Source organism: Strongylocentrotus purpuratus, unplaced genomic scaffold (genome assembly GCF_000002235.5).
Source record: "Strongylocentrotus purpuratus isolate Spur 01 unplaced genomic scaffold, Spur_5.0 spur5_scaffold_13, whole genome shotgun sequence".
NCBI lineage: Eukaryota > Metazoa > Echinodermata > Echinoidea > Camarodonta > Strongylocentrotidae > Strongylocentrotus > Strongylocentrotus purpuratus.
Genome location: NW_022145598.1, coordinates 13,318,977 through 13,339,798, shown reverse-complemented (window position 1 = coordinate 13,339,798; position 20,822 = coordinate 13,318,977). Strand labels below are relative to the sequence as shown.

At 37.0% G+C, this 20,822-nt stretch overlaps 4 protein-coding genes and 1 non-coding gene across 5 annotated transcripts; 2 read left to right on the top strand and 3 right to left on the bottom strand.

Annotated features, from left to right (window-relative positions):
* Window positions 1-1,347: 1,347 nt before the first annotated feature.
* On the bottom strand, window positions 1,348-3,335 carry LOC115923190 (toll-like receptor 4). Its single transcript, XM_030983534.1, has one exon. The coding sequence runs from the start codon at window positions 2,800-2,802 to the stop codon at window positions 1,348-1,350; it is 1,455 nt and encodes a 484-aa protein (XP_030839394.1). The 5' UTR covers window positions 2,803-3,335.
* Window positions 3,336-7,525: 4,190 nt separating this feature from the next.
* LOC100890834 lies at window positions 7,526-9,856 on the top strand. The gene is made up of 3 exons (XR_004063848.1): window positions 7,526-7,612; window positions 8,179-8,291; window positions 9,825-9,856. It is a non-coding gene; the product is annotated as an uncharacterized LOC100890834 (transcript).
* A 4,600-nt stretch (window positions 9,857-14,456) lies between these two features.
* LOC115923189 (toll-like receptor 4) lies at window positions 14,457-15,722 on the bottom strand. Its single transcript, XM_030983533.1, has one exon. It carries the CDS (start codon window positions 15,720-15,722, stop codon window positions 14,457-14,459), a length of 1,266 nt encoding a protein of 421 aa, XP_030839393.1.
* Window positions 15,723-16,026: 304 nt separating this feature from the next.
* On the bottom strand, window positions 16,027-17,195 carry LOC115923188 (immunoglobulin superfamily containing leucine-rich repeat protein 2-like). Its single transcript, XM_030983531.1, has 2 exons — window positions 16,737-17,195; window positions 16,027-16,086 (listed from the first exon to the last, which is right to left on the bottom strand). The coding sequence occupies exons 1-2, from the start codon at window positions 17,193-17,195 to the stop codon at window positions 16,027-16,029; spliced, it is 519 nt and encodes a 172-aa protein (XP_030839391.1).
* Window positions 17,196-18,874: 1,679 nt separating this feature from the next.
* On the top strand, window positions 18,875-20,390 carry LOC115923315 (annexin A8-like protein 1). Its single transcript, XM_030983762.1, has 2 exons — window positions 18,875-18,981; window positions 20,220-20,390. The coding sequence occupies exons 1-2, from the start codon at window positions 18,877-18,879 to the stop codon at window positions 20,373-20,375; spliced, it is 261 nt and encodes an 86-aa protein (XP_030839622.1). The 5' UTR covers window positions 18,875-18,876; the 3' UTR covers window positions 20,376-20,390.
* The last annotated feature ends 432 nt before the right edge of the window (window positions 20,391-20,822 follow it).

Sequence of the window (20,822 nt, the reverse complement as noted above, 5' to 3'; positions counted from 1 at the left end):
AACATAGGAAAAGATAGTAAGATAGACGGACTAAATTTAGTTACAAGCGCATATTTCATGCAGGAAACTGTTAAATTAGAAGATGAAACTCGAAATTCATAAGTGAATAACACCTTTTGGAAGTCAAAACTTCAAGAAGACATTTCAATGTTAATCAGCAGTTGGCCTACACAAACTTTCCCTATCACAGGCACATGGCAAGGGAAGTAGGATGGGGTGTCCAAAGTTAGTTTACATTTTAATCAAACGAATACTATATTCGATCCACAATTTCTCATATTACACACAAAATTATTAGGATCAATTAGTAAAAACGAACGTTCAAATATTAAACTACAAATAGGTGCGATTAGAAAATTTATCGTCCAAAGAATTCCTGCGATTTCGCGATCTCAAAATTAGATATCGAATATGAATGCGCTACAACTAAAGAAAAGATCATAAAAACAAAGAGACCTTAATTAGCACACGAGAGTGTACTCAAGTGCTTTGACAAAACAAGCGATTAATCAAAGATAAGGTAATTGCATAAATTGCAAATCAACATATCATGCAATCAGTGGGTATTACTGTTTACTAACAATTTTGATGACATCGTCTCTCAAAATGAAGATTTCCAGACCCTTGTCTGTAAGTTCCTTTTTTTCGGAACGGACACAAAAGACTGCAACATTTGAGGATTTTTCGTCAGTATCTATATTTTTTAAACCCAATTTCATTATAAGGTAAGTATATGTTTTTCATTTCATTGGTGATATCAGAATTTTGAGATCTTACCGAATATTTTGAGATATGGAACTGTCCACGAATAAAGTTCACGCGCGAACTATGGTCACACCACCATGCGTTTGCAAGAGAAGGTTGAGTTTTGGGCAAAGATGAGAAAAAATTGCAACCTGTTCAGTTTTTCAAAGTTATTTTGGAAGAAAATCTCCGTAGAATTGTACCCCGAGAAGGGTTGCTCTTCAATTCAATGCAATTCTTTGTATTTCAACCATAAAAATACATATACAATAATTAATGGAAATATAAAAACATGGGGTTAGAACTAGAAGCCCCAAAATAAGTTTAATACAAACTTGTTATTGGGGGCACCAACCATGAAATATATATCGAGAAATTAGAAAAATTTACAAAAACAACATTAACGGGAAAACAAATATATTCAAGAAAAAGATTATAAACACCTGTATGTGAGTGTACAACATTTACAACAAAGCACCAGCCATGAGCGCACAAAGTGTGTGTTACCTCGTATAATTATGATCAACCTTTTTAAATCATGCTAATTGCTTCCAGAAAGTTTAATTCACAATGTAATCTAAGGACCAGAACTCAACCTTCTTCTTAAACGGGTATAACATTGTTCATTTGCCGGTTTGATCTCATGCTCTTCTGGACCTTTGCCCAGAAGACCTCTTGACCTTCTTCATCCTCTGACCACAGCAAATAAGGCTTGTTCCGACTCAGCAAGAGCCTAACAAGGTACGGTAGATGGTCATCATCGATGTCTTCAAGGAAAATCAGGATGACCTTCTCCAACTTGGTGTCATTCATGTGTTCCACTGCCATACGGAGCTTGGTCATGTACCAGGCATCATCTACAGACTGGTTGCTAAGCAACAATATTGTCTTGTGGCTGTTTTCGATGACGTCATAGATGGCGTTCAAGTAGAACAATCCTGGGTGAAGATCGGCATCGCCAAATATGACGCGCTCCAGATGAGGCATCCTCTGCTCCAGAAAAGGTTTCATACAGTCATTTACCCACCATTCATCGTCATCATGGAACATGATGTTGAGTTGGTATTCATAGTCCTCCGGATTTCGATCTTCAGTGATCTCATGGTAACCAACGATAGCCAACTTGAGGAGATACAACTTATAGTTTATCCACCATCGGTTCAGATACACGAGTATACCGAGGGTTAAAACTAAAATCGGCGCAAAACATGCGGAAACGATTATCATGGCATTGATCCTACAATATTCAAACGGATGGAACGACCAAATTATTTGATTGACCAACGGTTTTAAGGAACTGCTAGAGCATAGGGTTTCATTTTCTGGATCGAAATTTATTTTTCCTTCAACCTCGTTTAACCATTGTCTGAACCAGGTGAGTTCGCAATCGCATGATAAGGGATTTTTTGCAATATTTAATCTAATCAAACTTGACGGCATGAAAGTGTTGGAGGCTACGGTCGAAATATGATTGTTCTGTAAGTACAACTGTACAAGTTCATTTGTGCCCCAAAATAGCTCTTGGTCGATGAATGTAATTGAATTATACTGCAGCTGCAACACCTGTAAATTGGACAATCCATGAAAAGCGTCCTTGGAAATGCTGGTTAATTGATTTTGAGGCAGACGAAGCACTAGCAGGGTCGTTAAGTTTGCAAATGTTCCTGACGCAACTTGTAGTATACGACAACTTGTTAAGTCTAGCTCAACAAGACTACCAAGCGGGGTGAATATGCCAGGAATATTGTGTAGGTTATCTAAAGAATTTTTCCGTAGTTTAAGGATATGCAATGAGACCAAGCCTGAAAACAACGATGTCCCTGTCTGTATATCAACTAAATACTCAGCTTTGAGATGTGATCCCGACATATTGAGAACCCTTAGCGCAGATGTATTCGTGAACTGGTCAATTGATGACATTTTCAACAGGCTATATGACATATCCAGATAAAGTAGTTGTTGCATATTTCTAAACGAACCTTTCATAGTAAATTGTCTCAAATCCGTCATGACGAGGGATTCTAAGGAACCAACTGATGTGAGGGCGTCCTCTGACATTTGAAAAAGATTGAAATTGCCTGAAACAATAAGTGTTTTCAAATTTGCCAAGCCATTGAAGGTGTCATGAGAAAGAGAATGGAGATCGTTGTTTGTAAGAACAAGAGTCTGGAGATTAGTTGCCTTCCATGGTCCGACCGCGATGCGACGGATGCCACTTTGATCTACCACCAGGCTGCGGAGAAACCAGGATCTGTCAAACCATTGGGGATCCAATGTCGCGAGGTTATTACGTGACAAATCAATGTTCGTGAGATTCGAGGCGCAAGCGAACGAGGCGCGGGGAAGTGAATTTATTTTATTATAAAACAAACTGAGGGCTACCAGTGCATGTAAGCCACAAAAAGATTCATTATTGATGCTCGATATACGATTCCCTTGAAGGTTTAGGACTTGCAGTTTTTCAAAACCACGAAGAGCATACCTAGGAATGTTACTTAAGATGTTAAAACTTAATGTAAGTTCTTTAATCAGTGGCACATTTCCTTTTTGTACCAACGTTGTGTTCACTGGATGAATGTACTTTATGCCTGAAGAATCCATCAGAAGTCTATCGATTTCAACAGGGCCCATGAACAACCCGACGTCGAAGGTAGCTAACTTGATATTGTTCATGTTCAGAGTACCTATTACTGTGGGCAGATTCCCAAACGCCTTAGGTTCAAGAAACGTCACATTGTTATCATTTACATTGAACTTACGTACAGAGCAATTTCTCCAAGGTAAAAAGTCGCCCTCCTTTATAGATGTAAGTTTGTTGAAGGATAGATCTACTACCGCCATATTCCGCCATCCATAAAAGTTTCCACCATTCTGAGTACTCACCAAAGAGCCAGAGATGTTACTTATCTTGTTGTGCGATAGATTTATTATATATAAAAGAGCATTCTTCTGAAGATAATAGATGGGTAGAAAAGTAATCAGGTTATGATCTAAATCCAAGACCTGCAATTGTGGTAGAGGTTTGAATGTGTCACCGTCAATGAAAGCAATGATGTTATGCCCAGCGTTCAATTTTTTGAGTTGGTTGTAACTCATGAAAGACCAGTTTCCAAGTTCTGTTAAATGGTTATGATAGATAGATAAGACATCTAGGTCATGTGGAAGGTCCTGGGGAACTGAGGTAAGATTGAGATAACCGCACTTAGCGATGTGACGATCCTGGACTGGGCATCTATAGTCTGGCTGTGGTGAAATAAGAGGCACGTCCACTCTTACCTTCTGCACGATACCTCCCACAAAGATTACCATCAAGATCAAGAGTGTTTGCGTCAAGGAATCCATCGTGAGAGGAGCCGTTATGATCGTATTCCACAAGTACACTGAGCTGTTTGTTAAAACCAAATTAGCGATAAAACTGATTTCCAATGCTTGGTTTCTGAATTGAATGTATACATGTGCTAGTTTTGACAATATTCTCGCAGGCACTTAAGTCATAATGGATCAGCAAGTGAAATATTGTATAATATGTATATCAAAATCAATCAAATATACCAGAAGGTCAGTTCCAGCTTTCGTATTTATGAAGCAAGTAGGGTTTTTATACCATTGCTGGCCTCACGGCTGTATCTATGGTTTCAGGAAAAATGGGCATAATATTATTGATTGCAATAAACAATGCAGTTTCTTAAGAACCGTAAGAGGCTTCTTATGACTTTATTGCAAAGTCTCATTCCGACCAGGAAATAACTTGTTTCACACACTTAAATTTAAGTGATTATCTATAATCAGCTATAGTCATTAATTGCTTTGCAATGGAAAGAGAAAGACTTTTATCACAATAATCATGAACATTAATCAGGTGAAGTCCTTGGATTTTCTTATTATGTTCTCATTTTCTTTGTATGACTTTTTCATAATGTCTCTGTTCCGTTATTGCTGAAGTATGAATAAAGTGATGTACCAACAATATCTCTCTCTCTAAATATATATTTCAAAATATACCCTTTCACAACGCAATTTTAAAACGGTTGACGCATTTGTATGTGCTTGTATTCAAACAATTCAACCAGTTGTTTCTGAAAATAGTGTTTGTGAACTGTGGCAGAAGCGTGTCTATAAACGCTTACTTATATTGACCTATTTCACAACGGATAAACCATTCAATAACTAACAGTAAGATTCAAAAATGTTTGGTAGCAAGTGGATTAACTGATTGTTTAACAACAAGTGCTAATTAACCCGCGTTTTAAGTGTTTGTATACTAACACCTAAACATATAATGTTAGTGCATGTGTTTGGATTTCGGGGACAAAAACATGTTAGTAAACAAACGCTTGCAATTTTTTCAGTGTAGTTGGAATATACAATTGACATTAATTGAACTTTACAAGCTCTTTCTATGACCTGATGATAATCTAACTCAGCCTACTCAGATATGACGGGGTTGTGTTTTTCTTTTGGGTCGGGGGGGGGGGGGATAATGACGTAAGTGTACTATATGCTTCACTTTTCCTTTGCTATATAACAAAGAGCTAAGTAAATTCGAGTAGGAATTTGTTGCCCGCAGTTGCCATTTATTTACATGTTAAAGACAAAAAAACGCAATGGTATTTTTTGAGGCGGTTTACCGCCACGTCGTTTCTGAACAAGCCTTAAGCAAGTTAAAGAGGGGGGGGGGGGGGGGGGAGCAATCTAGGGTTGGTGTCCTAATGGGTTTTTCTTCTTTGTCAGGGGAAAGAATTCTGGAGGGCAATTTTGGGGGGAGGTAAATTTTTGTATTCGTTCCAAACAAGACCGCAAATACTTTCAAGGGTTCAACTCAAATGCAATTATCCTGTAACTATGGATTATAGAAATTATTTTAACATTACGAAATGTGTCATTCTCCTCTTGACGAAAGTTGTTTTCATGTCTATCTTTTTCTTATTCTTTCAAGGAGAGCGTTCGGCTTCAATCCGCCCAAACAGCGCTACAGGAAATGATTATGCTTCATACTTTTTCAAGGTAAGCTCATATTTAAAATTTTTTTTTCAATATGTTATCAACTTCGTTAAAAATTAGCACGACTTTCCTTTAAAGTTAAACAAAAATATGATTTATTACTTTTCCGATAGAAAAGAGACATTTTTTTAGACCCCCCCCCTAAATGTTCTTTGATGACGACGCACAGTGGGCCAGGGAGAAACCAATTTTTTCGTTTTTTCTTGCCCAGTTGAAAGATAATACTTTGAAGAATACCTCAGTACAATATCTAATTCCGGTATGCACAATAAGGGTATAAATTTACTCATTCAAACAACAAAATCCTACATATATTCACAGTTTTAGTGCAACAGTGACTTATCTTTATAAATCTTTCAATTTAACATGAATTGTTTATTAAAGTCATTGATATGATATTGCTCTCACATATTCCTGATAGTTCATTTTACTACATGAATGGGTTAAAATTGGATACAAACACGATCTTCATAATATATTATAGGGTAATTCACTGAACAATTTTTTTTATAAATCCAGAGGATATGTTTAGATTTCCAGGGATTTCCGCTTTAATAGTATTACCACCATTTTCTCTCATGATGTCTAAGCTTTTAGTTGTTACCAAATCTAGCTGCCATCTTCTGCCTATTAGTACGTTAGAGCCGATTTTCCTTGCCACATTGCCCCGGAAAATCGGCTCTATGCCATGACACCTCGGCGCGCCCCGGGGTCATAGCAGGATGTAACGTCCCCTTGAGCTCATATAAATAGTTATGTCAATATATCTATATCATTATAATGTGATTTTTTTTTCTTCTTCAAATATTCAGACGAAGCCCGAGGATTGGCAACTGCCCAATGAGCGCGTCGGAGAACTGTTTGGGAGGGCGAGTATTATCCAGCTGCGAGAAACGTTCACACTGGCTGACGCGCTATGTAGAATAAAATTTTGTTTTAATAATTTAAATTTTACGAAGGTTCGGCTACCTGGGCGTGTGCTTTAATCCATAATCTGGACGGCTTTATTCTATTTCGCAATGGCGAACTCTCCCATCCCCTACCTGCTGCAAGCCGGAGATGGCGTGATCCATGAATCTGTATGCATAGATGGTACGCCCAGCTCAATTTCGTCGGGCGTAGCAATCTTCGGCTTGCAGCAAGTTTGGAGGATATCTCAGTGCCCGTGGTGGAGATTATGACAAATTTAATCTGCCAGATTCTGGACTAGGTGTGCGCACGCATGTGCCTGTGTGCGTGTGAAGAGCTGTGCGTCTTGACATATTTAGGTACTGATTACCTCTATATTTCGTCAGAATCTTCATTCTTTGTTCTTTATTTATTATTTCTTTCTTTCTGTACGTTTTTTGCCTTTAGATTTGTTATAAAAAGTACGATTTAATCCCCGTCAATTTGTCACAACCAACTCCCTTGGCCAGGAATAGAAAACTTATGATAATAAAATAAATAATGGTAATAATAATAATAATCATAATAATATTCATAATAATAATAATAATAATAATAATAATAATAGTAATGATAATAATGATGATAATAATAACAATAATACTATTTATATAGCACATATCATAAATATGTCCCGAAGCGATGTAGTTGAGAGAAGGAAAGAAAAGGAATAGGCTAGTCATCAGATAACGTTGGAATTTGTTTCTGAAAGGATATTGACCGCGAAGCTACTGTCATCGGAACATGTGTAGTACAACCATTGGGACTACCCATAAAGATGTTAACATTATATAAGATATCTCATTGTTTTCTTATCGATTTTGTTTGCAGCAATTTCAGGCCAACAATCTGAGTTTGGAGAAAGTTATGCAGGATAGCAAAATGGATGAAACTCAGAAAGCTGCCTTCACTGTTATTTGTGAGTTCTAAATTTAGTCGTCGTCTTGTTCTTCTTCTTCTCCTCCTCCTCCTCCTCCTCCTTCCTCACCTTCTCCTTTTTTTAGCCTCCTCCTTCTGTTCCTTCCTGTCTTCTCCTCTCTCCCTTCTCCTTATTCTTCCTCTTTGTGTCTTTCTGTTATCCTTTCTATCTCTCTGTATCTTCTTTCTTTCTTTCTTTCTTGTTTATATTATTCTTTTATCCAGTTATGAAAATCACAAAAATCAATTGTTCTCTGAAAATTGTGATGTTAATTGATCCTAGTCTCATGGAAATTGGTATCAAATGTAGATAATTACTTTTCTGTCATGTCATGACCTTAAACTCATGGTGCTTCAAGGGTTTCTATATTTCTAAGGTATTCCGGCAAGTTATATCTTAAAACAGTGTCCGCTTATGAATTTTGAATATGACATTTCCCCTTAAGATTTTCTCACAGTTTGAGGGACACAACATAAATACTTTTTACTGTAATGTAATGATAATGTAAATTGAATGTAATGAAACCGTAACTGAGCTGATCTCATCCCATCTGATCATATTCACAGTCAAGAGCATGTGTCAACCTCTTGCGTTCTACGTTGACTCGCTGTACTGGGCCATGAAGGGACTAGGTACCGACGATGACAAACTCATTCGCATCGTCGTAGGCAGATCAGAGGTAATTGGTCATACAGGAGGAATGAATTTTTAAATCAGAAAATATGTAACATTTTGTCACCCCCTTTCTTTATCTCTCTCTCTCTCTCTCTCTCTCTCCCTCCCTATCTCTCTCTCCCCTCCCCTCCCTCCCTATCTCTCTTTATCTTTCTCTCCTTCCCTCTCTCTCTCTTGCATTTATTTTTCCCCCTCTCTTTCTTGTTCTATTTGTAAGTCAATCCTATCTCTCTCTATCTCTCTCTCTCTCTCTCTCTCCCTCCCCTCTCACTCCCTATCTCTCTCTCTTTATCTTTCTCTCCTTCTCTCTCTCTCTCTCTTGCATTTCTTTTCCCCCTCTCTTTCCTGTTCTATATATTAATTCAATCCTTTGTTCCTTTGTATCTTGTTCTTAATGTTTGGTGGTCAAGTTGTTTGAATATTCGACTGCAAAAATTGCGGAAGTCGTAGGTTAGACCCCGTAAAGGGCTTGCAATTACACACTCACATAATCTTATTTACCTATATTGCTTCTCTTCATCAGAATACTCGCGATTCCCTAGCAATTATTTATCTACGATCGGCATATTTTGTATTTATGTATTCATTTATTATTTATTCTATTTAATTATTATTACTATTATTTTATATTTATTTATTTATTCAGTTATTTTTTATTTTTTTTAAAATATTATTATTATTATTATTATTATTTTTTTTTTTTATTTTTTTTTATATTTTATTTATTTTTTTTTTTGGGGGGGGGGGGGTGGGGGTCTGAAGGGGCATATAAAAAGGCCAAAATAGCGATAACAATCTACGAATATTACACCATCTACGAGGGAGCCTCGCGACGGAACGAAAGGGGTTCATTTATAATCTCGCTGACGGATTAAATTAAATGTATTTCTTCAGTAAATTGGTCTAAATAAATTTATTAGGGCAAGTGGGATATCGGACAATTCGTCCTTGTTTTCACGAAGTGACGGTAGTGAGGAAAATCGTAACGCAAAGTGAATGCAATTTTTTTTCACTACCGTCACTTCGTGAAAACAGCGACGAATTGTTTCCTTCCCGCCCTTGGCTACGCCACAATTAAAAAAATTGTTCTACCGCCTTTTTTAATCAGAGCATATCATTTCACCTCATTTTAACCCATTGTCTACTAGAACCGAGTGGTCCATGTATTAAGCCTATAGTGGTGAGAGAATTCAGTGATAATCGGGCTCTTGAGAAGCTTGATTAGGAACCACCGATACCTCGTTTATGATATAGAAAGACATTTTATTTTCTTCCCTTAGAGCCCCCACCGGACTAATAGTAGCTAGTTGCTCCCTCTATATAGAAAATAATGCCTAATCGGTGACCATTGGTCTCACATGATCCTCTTGTTCTTATGTTAATTAAGACCTGAGTTGATTAGATAGCCACCTGTCAGTGATCACCCTGGGTGGTCTAATCCTTCCTGACCAAAACAGACGGGCTTTACATTTATTTGTTTTCCTTTTGAATGTATCTTTGACACCCTCTCTCTCTCTCTCTCTCTGTGCGGGTCTAGATCGACCTGGCTTCCATCAAGACCATGTTCAAGGAGAAATACACCACCACCACCCTGGCCGCCATGGTCGAAGACGATACCAGTGTAGACTACAAGAATGTTCTCATTGGTATCATCAACGCCGATGCTGCACCTACCCCAGCCCCCACCACCACCTAAAGACCGGCTGGAGTCATTCCATTTACCAAGTTAACACGGTATTATAGCTGTACCGTATTATGAAGAAGAACAAAACAAGTTTTAACTTAACCAAGTTCATAATCTCTAAGCTACCTTGTGAATAGCTCACACTAGTAAACCGTGTACTCTCATAACATCACATGCGCTGCAAGCTCTGGACAAGGAGCCAATAATGAAGGTGGCCACTTAAGACAGGTATATACATGTAGATGACCACTAAGACTACACATGTTGGGTACATGCATATAACAAAACTCACTACCAGATGAAGTGGTGGTGTTTCAGTTTACATTTACCTTGATGCCATATTATCCACATGTGAGGTTATGAGAGTACACGGTTAACTACTGTGAGCTATTTATAAGCTGGTTAAGGGATTTAATCTAGTACAGTTAAAAATATGATATTGTCATCACACGGGACAGTATGACACCGTCTGAAATTGCTGAAACGGGTGGTGGAGTACAATCGCATCAAGCGATATTATATAGCGGGGCATGTGCACATAAATGTTACGTATAAAGCTTATTATATTATAAATTCACTGTGCTCAATACAGTCTTAGATACCTCTCTATTATTATACATATACTTACTACTACTAAAGTGACACTAGCAATCCTTATAATCATAATAATACTTAGCATATGTTTTGTTCAAAACAATTACATAATAATATACTATTAAAGAACGTGTACAGTACATAGCAATTTTAGGTTTTATTGGATAAAATTAGATGAGTATTTTAATGATATAGATGTAAATTAGAATGCACTGTGGTTTGATCTCATTTCTGTTTGTAATATTTTGAAATATTCCGAGGGTGTTGTAGAGTTTTGGTCTTTGGAATGTTGTGTAGGATTGAGCAATCATACATCCATGACAATAATATGAACACAAGCTTCATAGAACAGAAGCTCTATAACTTACAGTTAATGCCCATTTATTGAAATACATGTATGGTCCATGGCATCTACTTGATTTCAAGGATACATAACATAGCACACATTCACACCGACAGCAACAAAAGAAAAACAATGAAAGAAATTTGTCTAGCTTTACCACCTTTTCGGTGTTTAATTACTCAATTACAGTGATTATACAACATCTAAAGCGGCGGACAAAATAGAGAACATATGCAAGTGAAGATTTCCATATTCATAAGTATTCGTATCATACTATTCATTACTGTACCTTTGAAACAGTGAGATGAAGTTTTTTTAGTATTATATTGTACAGTCCAATGTGTGTAGGGATTTCAAATCTAGTTTTTAGTGTGAGAGTTTATCTTTTCTAAATGGTCAGATATTAAGAATTACAATTGAGAAACAAGGTGGAACTGGTTGCATAAATATATTATGGTAACAACATACTTCACTATAATTGTAAAATATCGTACCTAAAACTATACATATTCTGTTTGCACAAACTAAGTTACGTTAAATTACTGACAAGCTTATACAATTGCAGCATAATCCTATGTTTTTGATCAAACTACGTGTGATTTATCAGAAATATGAACTAAACCTTCTGATAAGTGACACAATGAAAAAGTAACCATGATAAAGTTCAATCATGTTAGATGCTGTTATGAGTTTTGTCACGCTTAGTGTTTGTACCGCGGTTTATTTGTAAACTTTGTAAACTCGATATGATAAGGATTACAATTAATGTAGATATGTCTTTGACATTACGAGGAAACCTACTAGGGTTTTCGATACCATCAAAGTGTAACTTCTTCCTTTCGTATTTGTATTAAAATCTGAGTTCTTGTTAAAATGGGTTAAAGTTATTACCATTTTCCATAACTGGTAATGCTGATCGACCTATAATGAACGTATTCAGGAAGCAGGTTAATTACCTTCATTTCCCTTTGATATCCCAAATGAATGATCGGAATACGTGTTGTGGCACTGCATAATGTTTGCACAATAATCTAAATCGGTGATAAACGTGGCTATCAAAATTGGCTTAGAATTTTTTTTTTAAAGTTCTTTGAGATCGTGTTTTCCTTAAGATTTACCATTATCATAGTAATTTATCCATACGAAATATTTTGCTATAAATTTCACACTGATCTTGATAATTGAACTATCAATGAAATTTCAATGCTTACAACTTATATATCTAATTCATTCCGTCTTTTTAAGTATTTTAGATAAAGACAATATATTTTGTTACTTCAGGAGGTGAAGGGGACGAATCGTAAATTGTTTTTGCATTAAAGTAAGAACATAAATAATTGTTCTGATTTTCTTTTGTTTGTTTATTTATTGTTGCTTTTTTTGGATTAAAAAAAGAAGATATTTTATCGTCATTTAAATCACAAAAAATAACAACAGAATAATAATATATACATAATTTGTCATAATACTACAAAATATTGAAGTTACATTATAGTGAAATAATTTTGTACATCTCCATAAAAATCAAGCTATTACAAATGCATACAAAACCCTATATACGCTTAGTTACTAATTATCACAGAAATATAATAGAATCATATACAGTTGGAAGTTATTACTTATTCATAACAATGTAATATTTTGTGCAATGAATGAGTAATATTACAAAAAGAGCCTTCCGCACACACACATACACATACACACACACACACACGCACACACGCACACAGACAGACACACATACAATGTGACCTATCCACCATCCCTCTAAATACCCAAAACTTTCCAAACTCCACAAATCCCCCCCCCTTCCCTTTCCGAACCCGGCAACATCTACACAGTCGTTGGAAATCCTGTGTCTTCCATGTCCCACTGACCAAATTATATAAAAATGTTTGAGTCTGAGATAGAAATATTTGCAATGTTATCGATACAAAAATCATAAAGCAACATAGGAAAAGATAGTAAGATAGACGGACTAAATTTAGTTACAAGCGCATGTTACATGCAGGAAACTTTAAATTTGAAGATGAAACTCGAAATCCATAAATGAATATTAAACACATTTTGGAAGTCAAAACTTCAAGAAGACATTTCAATGTTAATCAGCAGTTGGCCTACACAAACTTTCCCTATCACAGGCACATGGCAAGGGAAGTAGGATGGGGTGTCCAAAGTTATGTTTACACTTTAATCAAATGAATACTATATTCGATCCACAATTTCTCATATTATACACACAATTATTAGGATCAATTAGTAAAAACGAACGTTAAAATATTAAACTACAAATAGGTGCGATTAGAAAATTTACCGTCCAAAGAATTCCTGCGACTTCGCGATCTCAAAATTAGATATCGAATATGAATGCGCTACAACTAAAGAAAAGATCATACAAACAAAGATACCTTTAATAATTAGCACACGAGAGTGTACTCAAGTGCTTTGACAAAACAAGCGATAATCAAAGGTAAGGTAATTGCATGAATTGCAAATCAACATATCATGCAATCAGTGGGTATCACTGTTTACTAACAATTTTGATGACATCGTCTCTCAAAATGAAGATTTCCAGACCCTTGTCTGTAAGTTCCCTTTTTTCGGAACGGACACAGAGACTGCAAAATTTGCCAACTTTTCGTCAGTATCTATATTTTTTACACCCAATTTCGTTATAAGGTAAGTACATGTTCTTCATTTCATTGGTGAAATCAGAAGTTTGAGATCTTACCGAATATTTTGAGATATGGAACTGTCCACGAATAAAGTTCACGCGCGAACTATGGTCACACCACAATGCGTTTGCAAGAGAAGGTCGAGTTTTGGGCATGAGAAAAAAAGATGAGAACAAATTGCAACCTGTTCAGTTTTTCAAAGTTATTTTGGAAGAAAATCTCCGTAGAATTGTACCCCGAGAAGGGTTGCTCTTCAATTCAATGCAATTCTTTGTATTTCAACCATAAAAATACATATACAATAATTAATGGAAATATAAAAACATGGGGTTAGAAGCCCCAAAATAAGTTTAATACAAACTTGTTATTGGGGGCACCATCCATGACATATATATCGAGAAATTAGAAAAATTTACAAAAACAACATTAACGGGAAAACAAATATATTCAAGAAAAAGATTATAAACACCTGTATGTGAGTATACAACATTTACAACAAAGCACCAGCCATGAGCGCACAAAGAACACTGCGTCAAGCGACACCGTGTCCCTATTCGCACCTAACCCTAACCCAAATGCCCTCACATTCGAAATATCACAATAAACAGCTGAAGGGTTTGGACAATTTAACCTGCCATGCCACATATTTGTGTAATCCCATACACACGATTCCTTGACATGGTATTCAGTGCTAGAGGCTTTCAGCACCTCTGTTCGAATTTCTTATCAGTTGTATGATTTCAAAACCTCACAGTTTACACCAATTGTGTGTGTTACCTCGTATAATTATGATCAACCTTTTTAAATCATGCTAATTGCTTCCGGAAAGTTTAATTCACAATGTAATCTTAGGACCAGAACTCAAGCTTCTTCTTAAGCGGGTATAACATTGTTCATTTGCCGGTTTGATCTCATGCTCTTCTGGACCTTTGCCCAAAAGACCTCCTGGCCTTCTTCATCCTCTGTCCACAACAAATAAGGCTTGTTCCGACTCAGCAAGAGTCTAACAAGGTACGGTAGATGGTCATCATCGATGTCTTCAAGGAAAATCAGGATGACCTTCTCCAACTTGGTGTCATTCATGTGCTCCACTGCCATACGGAGCTTGGTCATGTACCAGGTATCATCTACAGACTGGTTGCTAAGCAACAACATTGTCTTGTGGCTGTTTTCGATGACGTCATAGATGGCGTTCAAGTAGAACAATCCTGGGTGAAGATCGGCATCACCAAATATGACGCGCTCCAGATGAGGCATCCTCTGCTCCAGAAAAGGTTTCATACAGTCATTTACCCACCATTCATCGTCTTCATGGAACATGAGGTTGAGTTGGAATTCATAGTCCTCCGGATTTCGATCTTCAGTGATCTCATGGTAACCAACGATGGCCAACTTCAGGAGATACAACTTATAGTTTATCCACCAACGGTTGAGATACACGAGTATACCGAGGGTTAAAACTAAAATCGGCGCAAAACATGCGGAAACGATAATCATGGTATTGATCCCACAATATTCATCCGGATCGAACGACCAAATTATTTGATTGACCAACACCTTTAAGGAGCTGCTAGAACAACGGGTTTGATTTTTGGGAGCAAGATCTATTTTTCCTTCGACCTCGTTCAACCATTGTCTAAACCAGGCAAGTTGGCAATCGCAGGTCAAGGGATTGCGTGCAATATTGAATCTAATCAAACTTGACGGCATGAAAGTGTTGGAGGCTACGGTCGAAATGTGATTATTTTGTAAGTACAACTGTTCAAGTTCATTTGTGCCCATAAACAGCCCTTGCTGGATGAATTTAATTAAATTATTCTGCAGCTGCAACACCCTTAAATTGTACAAACCTTGAAAAGCGTCCTTGGGAATACTGGTTAAGTCATTGTCTTGCAGACTAAGCTGACGCAGGGTCGTTAAGTTTGCAAATGTTCCTGAGGCAACTTGTTTTATACAACAACTTGTTAAGTCTAGCTCAATAAGATTTGTAAGCGGGGTAAATATGCCAGGAAGAGCGTGCGTGGTATTTAAAGAGTTTTGCCGTAGTTTAAGAATCCGCAAGGAGACCAAGCCTGAGAACAACGATGTCCCTGTCTCTTTATCAACTAAATCCTTAACTTTGAGATTTGACCGCGACATATTGAGAACCCTTAGCGCATGTGCGTTCGTAAACTGGTCACTTGATAAAATTTTCAACGGGCTATATGACATGTCCAGATTAAGTAGATGTTGCATATTTCTGAACGAACCTGTCATGGTAAATTGTTTCGAATTTGACATGTCGAGGAGTTCTAAGGAACTTACTGAAATGAGGGCGTCCTCTGACATCCGAAAAGGATTTGCATTGCCAGAAAAATTAAGTGCTTTCAAATTCGACAACCCAGTGAAGGTTTCATGATAAAGGAAGCCGAAATTGTTTTTTGTAAGAACAAGACTCTGAAGATTAGTTACCTCCCATGGTCTGAACGTGATGATACGGATGCCACTTTGATCTATCACCAGGCTACGAAGAAACAATGATCCGTCAAACCATTGAGGATCCAATGTCACGAGGTTATTACGTGACAAATCAATTTCCTTGAGGTTTGAGGCGCAAGCGAACGAAGCGCGGGGAAGTGACTGTATGCTATTCAAATACAAACTTAGGTTTTCCAGTGCATGTAGGCCACAAAATGATTCATTATTGATGTAAGATATACGATTTCCTCCAAGGCTCAGGACTTGCAGTTTTTCCAGACCACGCAGAGCAAACCCTGGAATATTTTTTAAGATGTTAAAATCTAAAGAAAGTTCTTTAATCAGTGGCTCATTTTCTTTTCGCATCGATGATATGTTCGCTGGATGAATGTACTTTATAATGCCTGAAGATTCAATCAGAAGTCGCTCGATTTCAATATTGCCCATGAAATACTCGACGTCGAAAGTAGGTAAGCTGATATTGTTCATGTTTAGAGTACCTAATTTGGGCAAATGTCTAAGCGCCTGAGGTTGAAGAAACGTCACATTGTTATTATCTACATTGAACTTATCGACAGAGCAATTTCTCCAAGGTAAAAAGTCATCCTCATTTATAGTTGTAAGTTTGTTGAAGGATAGATCTACTACCGCCATATTCCGCCATTCATACAAGTTTCCACACATTTGAGTACTCACCAATGTGCTGGAGATGTTACTGATCTTGTTGTGCGATAGATTTATTATGTATAGAAGAGCATTCTTCTGAAGATAATAGATGGGTAGAAAGGTAATCAGGTTATGATCTAGTTCCAATACTTGCAACTGTGGTAGAGTTTCGAATGTTCCACTATCAATGAAAGCAATTACGTTGTGACGAGCATACAGTTTTTCAAGTTGGTTGTAATTCATGAACGACGTGTTTAAAAGTTCTGTTACTTGGTTGTCACGGATGAATAATACCAGCAGTTCATGCGGAAGGTCTTGGGGAATCGAGGTAAGATTGAGATGAGCACACTTAGCGATGTAACGATCCTTGACTGGGCATGTATAGTTTGGCTGTTGTGAATTGATTGGCATGTCCACTATAACCTTCTGCACGATACCTCCCAAAAAGATTACCATCGAGATCAAGAGTGTTTGCGTCAAGGAATCCATCGTGAGATGAGCCTTTATGATCGTTCTCCACAAGTACACTGAGCTTTTTTTAAAAATCAAATTATCGATAACACTGATTTCCCATACTTGGTTTCTGGAAGAGAAGGTATACTGCTTCAGGTGCTAGCTTAGACAACAGTTCCAGCATTCGTATTCATAAAGCAAATTGTGTTTGTATTAAGAATGAACACCTTTGTTGGCTTAAAGGCTGCATATATGATTTCAGGCAAAATGGGCATAATATGTTTGCTTGCAATGAACAACGCAGTTTCTTAAGTACCGTCTGAGGGCTTCTTATGTTTTGTTAGATTTATGTACTAGACTATTTCCTGCATGAGCTTCCCGTAAGTTGATAGTTGTAAGTTAACACACTCCGTGATTTGGTAAGAGCACTTTATCTCATTCAGATCAGGAAATAACTTGTATCTTACCTCTCTCTCTCTCTCTCTCTCTCTCCCTTCCCTCCCCATCTTGCCCCTCCGTCCACCCCCTCTCTCTCTCTCTCTCTCTTTATTTATCTCTTTCTCTCTCTCTTGCATTCATTATTATTTCTCTCTTTCTTGTTCTATTTATCCCTTCAATTATTTTCTACGTTATTATTATCTTCTTCTTTATATTTTGTGGTCAAGTTGGTTGAATAATCGACTGAAATTGGACAAATGGTGCGAGTGGTGTAGATTTAAAATTTAATCTACCAGATTCTGGACTAGGTGTGCGCACGCATGTGCCTGTGTGCGTGTGATGATGTGTGCGTTCTGACATATTTAGATACTGATCACCTCATGATTTAGTCAGAATCTTCAATCTTTATTCTTTATTTCTGTACGTTTTTTGTCTTCAGATTTGTTATTTTAAGAAAAGTGATCCAATCACAATCAATTTGTATTCTGACATATTTAGGTATTGATCACCTTATGATTTCGTCATAATCTTCATTCTTTGTTCTTTATTGCTTTCTAATCGATTTTGTTTGCAGCAATTTCAGGCCAACAATTTGAGAAAATTGTACAGGACAGCAAAATGGATAATCTTCAAAAAGCTGCCTTCACGGTTATTTGTGAGTTCTCAATTTACTCGTCGTCTTCTTCTGCTTCTTTTTTTTCTTCTTCTTCTTCTTCTTCTTCTTCTTCTGCTTCTTCTTCTTCTTCTGCTTCTTCTTTTTTATTTTTTTCTTCTTCTTCTTCTTCTTCTTTTCTTCTTCTTTTCTTTCTTCTTCTTCTTCTTCTTCTTCTTCTTCTTCTCCTTCTTCTTCTTCTTCTTCTTCTCCTTATTCTTCGTGTCTTTCCTTTTTCCTTTCTTTCTCTTTGTATCTTCTTTCTTTCTTTTTTTTTTTTTTTATTCCGTTATCCCTTTATGAAAATCGCAAAAGTCAATTGTTTATTTAAAGTTGTGATGTTAATTAATCCTAATCTCATGAAAATTGGTATCAAAATGTAAATAATAATAATTTCTTTCATATTATGACCTCAAACTCATGGTGGTTTAAGATTTTCTATATTTCTAAAGTATTCTGACAAGTTATTCCATAAAACAGTGTCCGCATATGAATAATTAATATGACAATACCCTATAAGATTTTGTCACAGTTTAAGGGACACAAAGTAAAGACATTTTACTGTAATGTACCGTGTCCGTGACTGAGCTGATCTCATCCTATATGATCATATTTACAGTCAAGAGCATGTGTCAACCTCTTGCGTTCTACGTTGACTCGCTGTACTGGGCCATGAAGGGACTAGGTACCGACGATGACAAACTCATTCGCATCGTCGTAGGCAGATCAGAGGTAAGTTGGTCATACAGGAGGGATGAATATTTAAATCAGAAAATAATTAATATTTTTCTTCCCCTTTCTTTATCTCTCTCTCTCTCTCTCTCTCTCTCTCTCTCTCTCTCTCTCAATATATATATCTCTCTCGCTCTATCTTTCTCTCCATCCCCCTCTCCCTCCCTATCTCTCTTTATCTTTCTCTCCTTCTCTCTCTCTCTTGCATTTTTTTCCCATTCTCTTTCTTGTTCTATTTTTAAGTCAATCTCCTCTCTCTCTATCTCCCTCTCTCTCTCCCCCTCTCCCTCCCTATGTCTCTGTGTCTTTCTCTCCTTCTCTCTCTCTCTCTCTTGCATTTCTTTCTCCCTCTCTTTCTTGTTCTATTTGTTAAGTCAATCCTTTGTTCCGTTGTAATTTCTTCGTTATGTTTCGTGGTCAAGTTGTTTGAATATTCGACTGCAAGAAATGTGGAAGTAGTAGTAGGTTAGACCCCGTAAAGGGTTTGCAATTACACAATCACAAAATCTCATTTACCTTCATTGCTTCTCTCCATCAGGATACTCGTGATTCCCTAGCAAATATTTATTGTACGATCGGCATATTTTTTATTTATCTATTTATTTATTTATTTTTGTTTGTATTTATTTATTCATTCTATTATTATTATTATTTTATTTTTATTCATTTATTCAGTTAGTTGTTTTTTTTGTGTTTTGTTTTTGTTGTTGTTATTTTTTTTTTTTTTGGGGGGGGGGGGGGGGGGGGGGGGATGGGTGGTCTGAAGAGGCATAATAAAAAGCACAAATGGCGATAAAAATATACGACTATTACGCCATCTACGAGGGAGCATCGCGACGGAGCGAAAGGGTTTCATTTTTAAGTTTCACAATCTCGCTGACGGATTAAATTAAATATATTTCTTCAGTAGATTGGTCTAAATAAATTTATTAGGGCAAGTGGGACATCGGACAATCGTTTCCTTCCGGCCCTTGGCTACGCCACAATTTAAAAAATTGTTTTACCACCTTTTTCAATCAGAGCAAATATTTCACCTTATTTCAACCCACTGCCTACTGGAACCGAGTGGTCCATTTGTTAAGCCTATAGTGGTGAGAGAATTCGGTGATAATCGGGTCAATAAAAAGCTTGATCAGTGACCACCTCGCGTATGATATAGAAAATTTTATTTCTTCCCTTGAATATATTTTGTTTTCCTTTTGAATATATCTTTGGCGTTCTCTCTCTCTCTGGCCTAGATCGACCTGGCTTCCATCAAGACAATGTTCAAGGAGAAATACACCACCACCCTGGCCGCCATGGTCGAAGACGATACCAGTGGAGACTACAAAAATGTTCTCATTGGTCTCATCAACGCCGATGCTGCACCTACCCCAGCCCCCACCACCACCTAAAGACCGGATGGAGTCATTCCTTACGTATTATGAAGAAAATAACTTTACCACGATTATAATTACTAAGCCACCTTATAAATAGCTGACATTAATAAACCGTGTACTCTCATAACATCACAGGCGCTAAAAGCTCTGGGCAAGGAGTTAATAATAAGGGTGGCTAATTTGGACAGGTAGATAGGTGACCACTAAGACTACAAATGTTAGCTACATGCATCTGACAAAACTCAATGTCTGATGAAGTGGCGATGTTTCCATTTATATCTACCTTGATGCCATATCATTCCCATGTGAGGTTATGAGAGTACACGGTTAATTACTAGGAGCAATTCATAAGCTGGTTTAGGGTTTATAATCTAGTACAGTTAGAATTGTGACTATTTCACAATGCGGTACAGTCTAATACCGTCTGGAAGTGGTGAAAAGGGTGCTGGAGTACACTAAAAC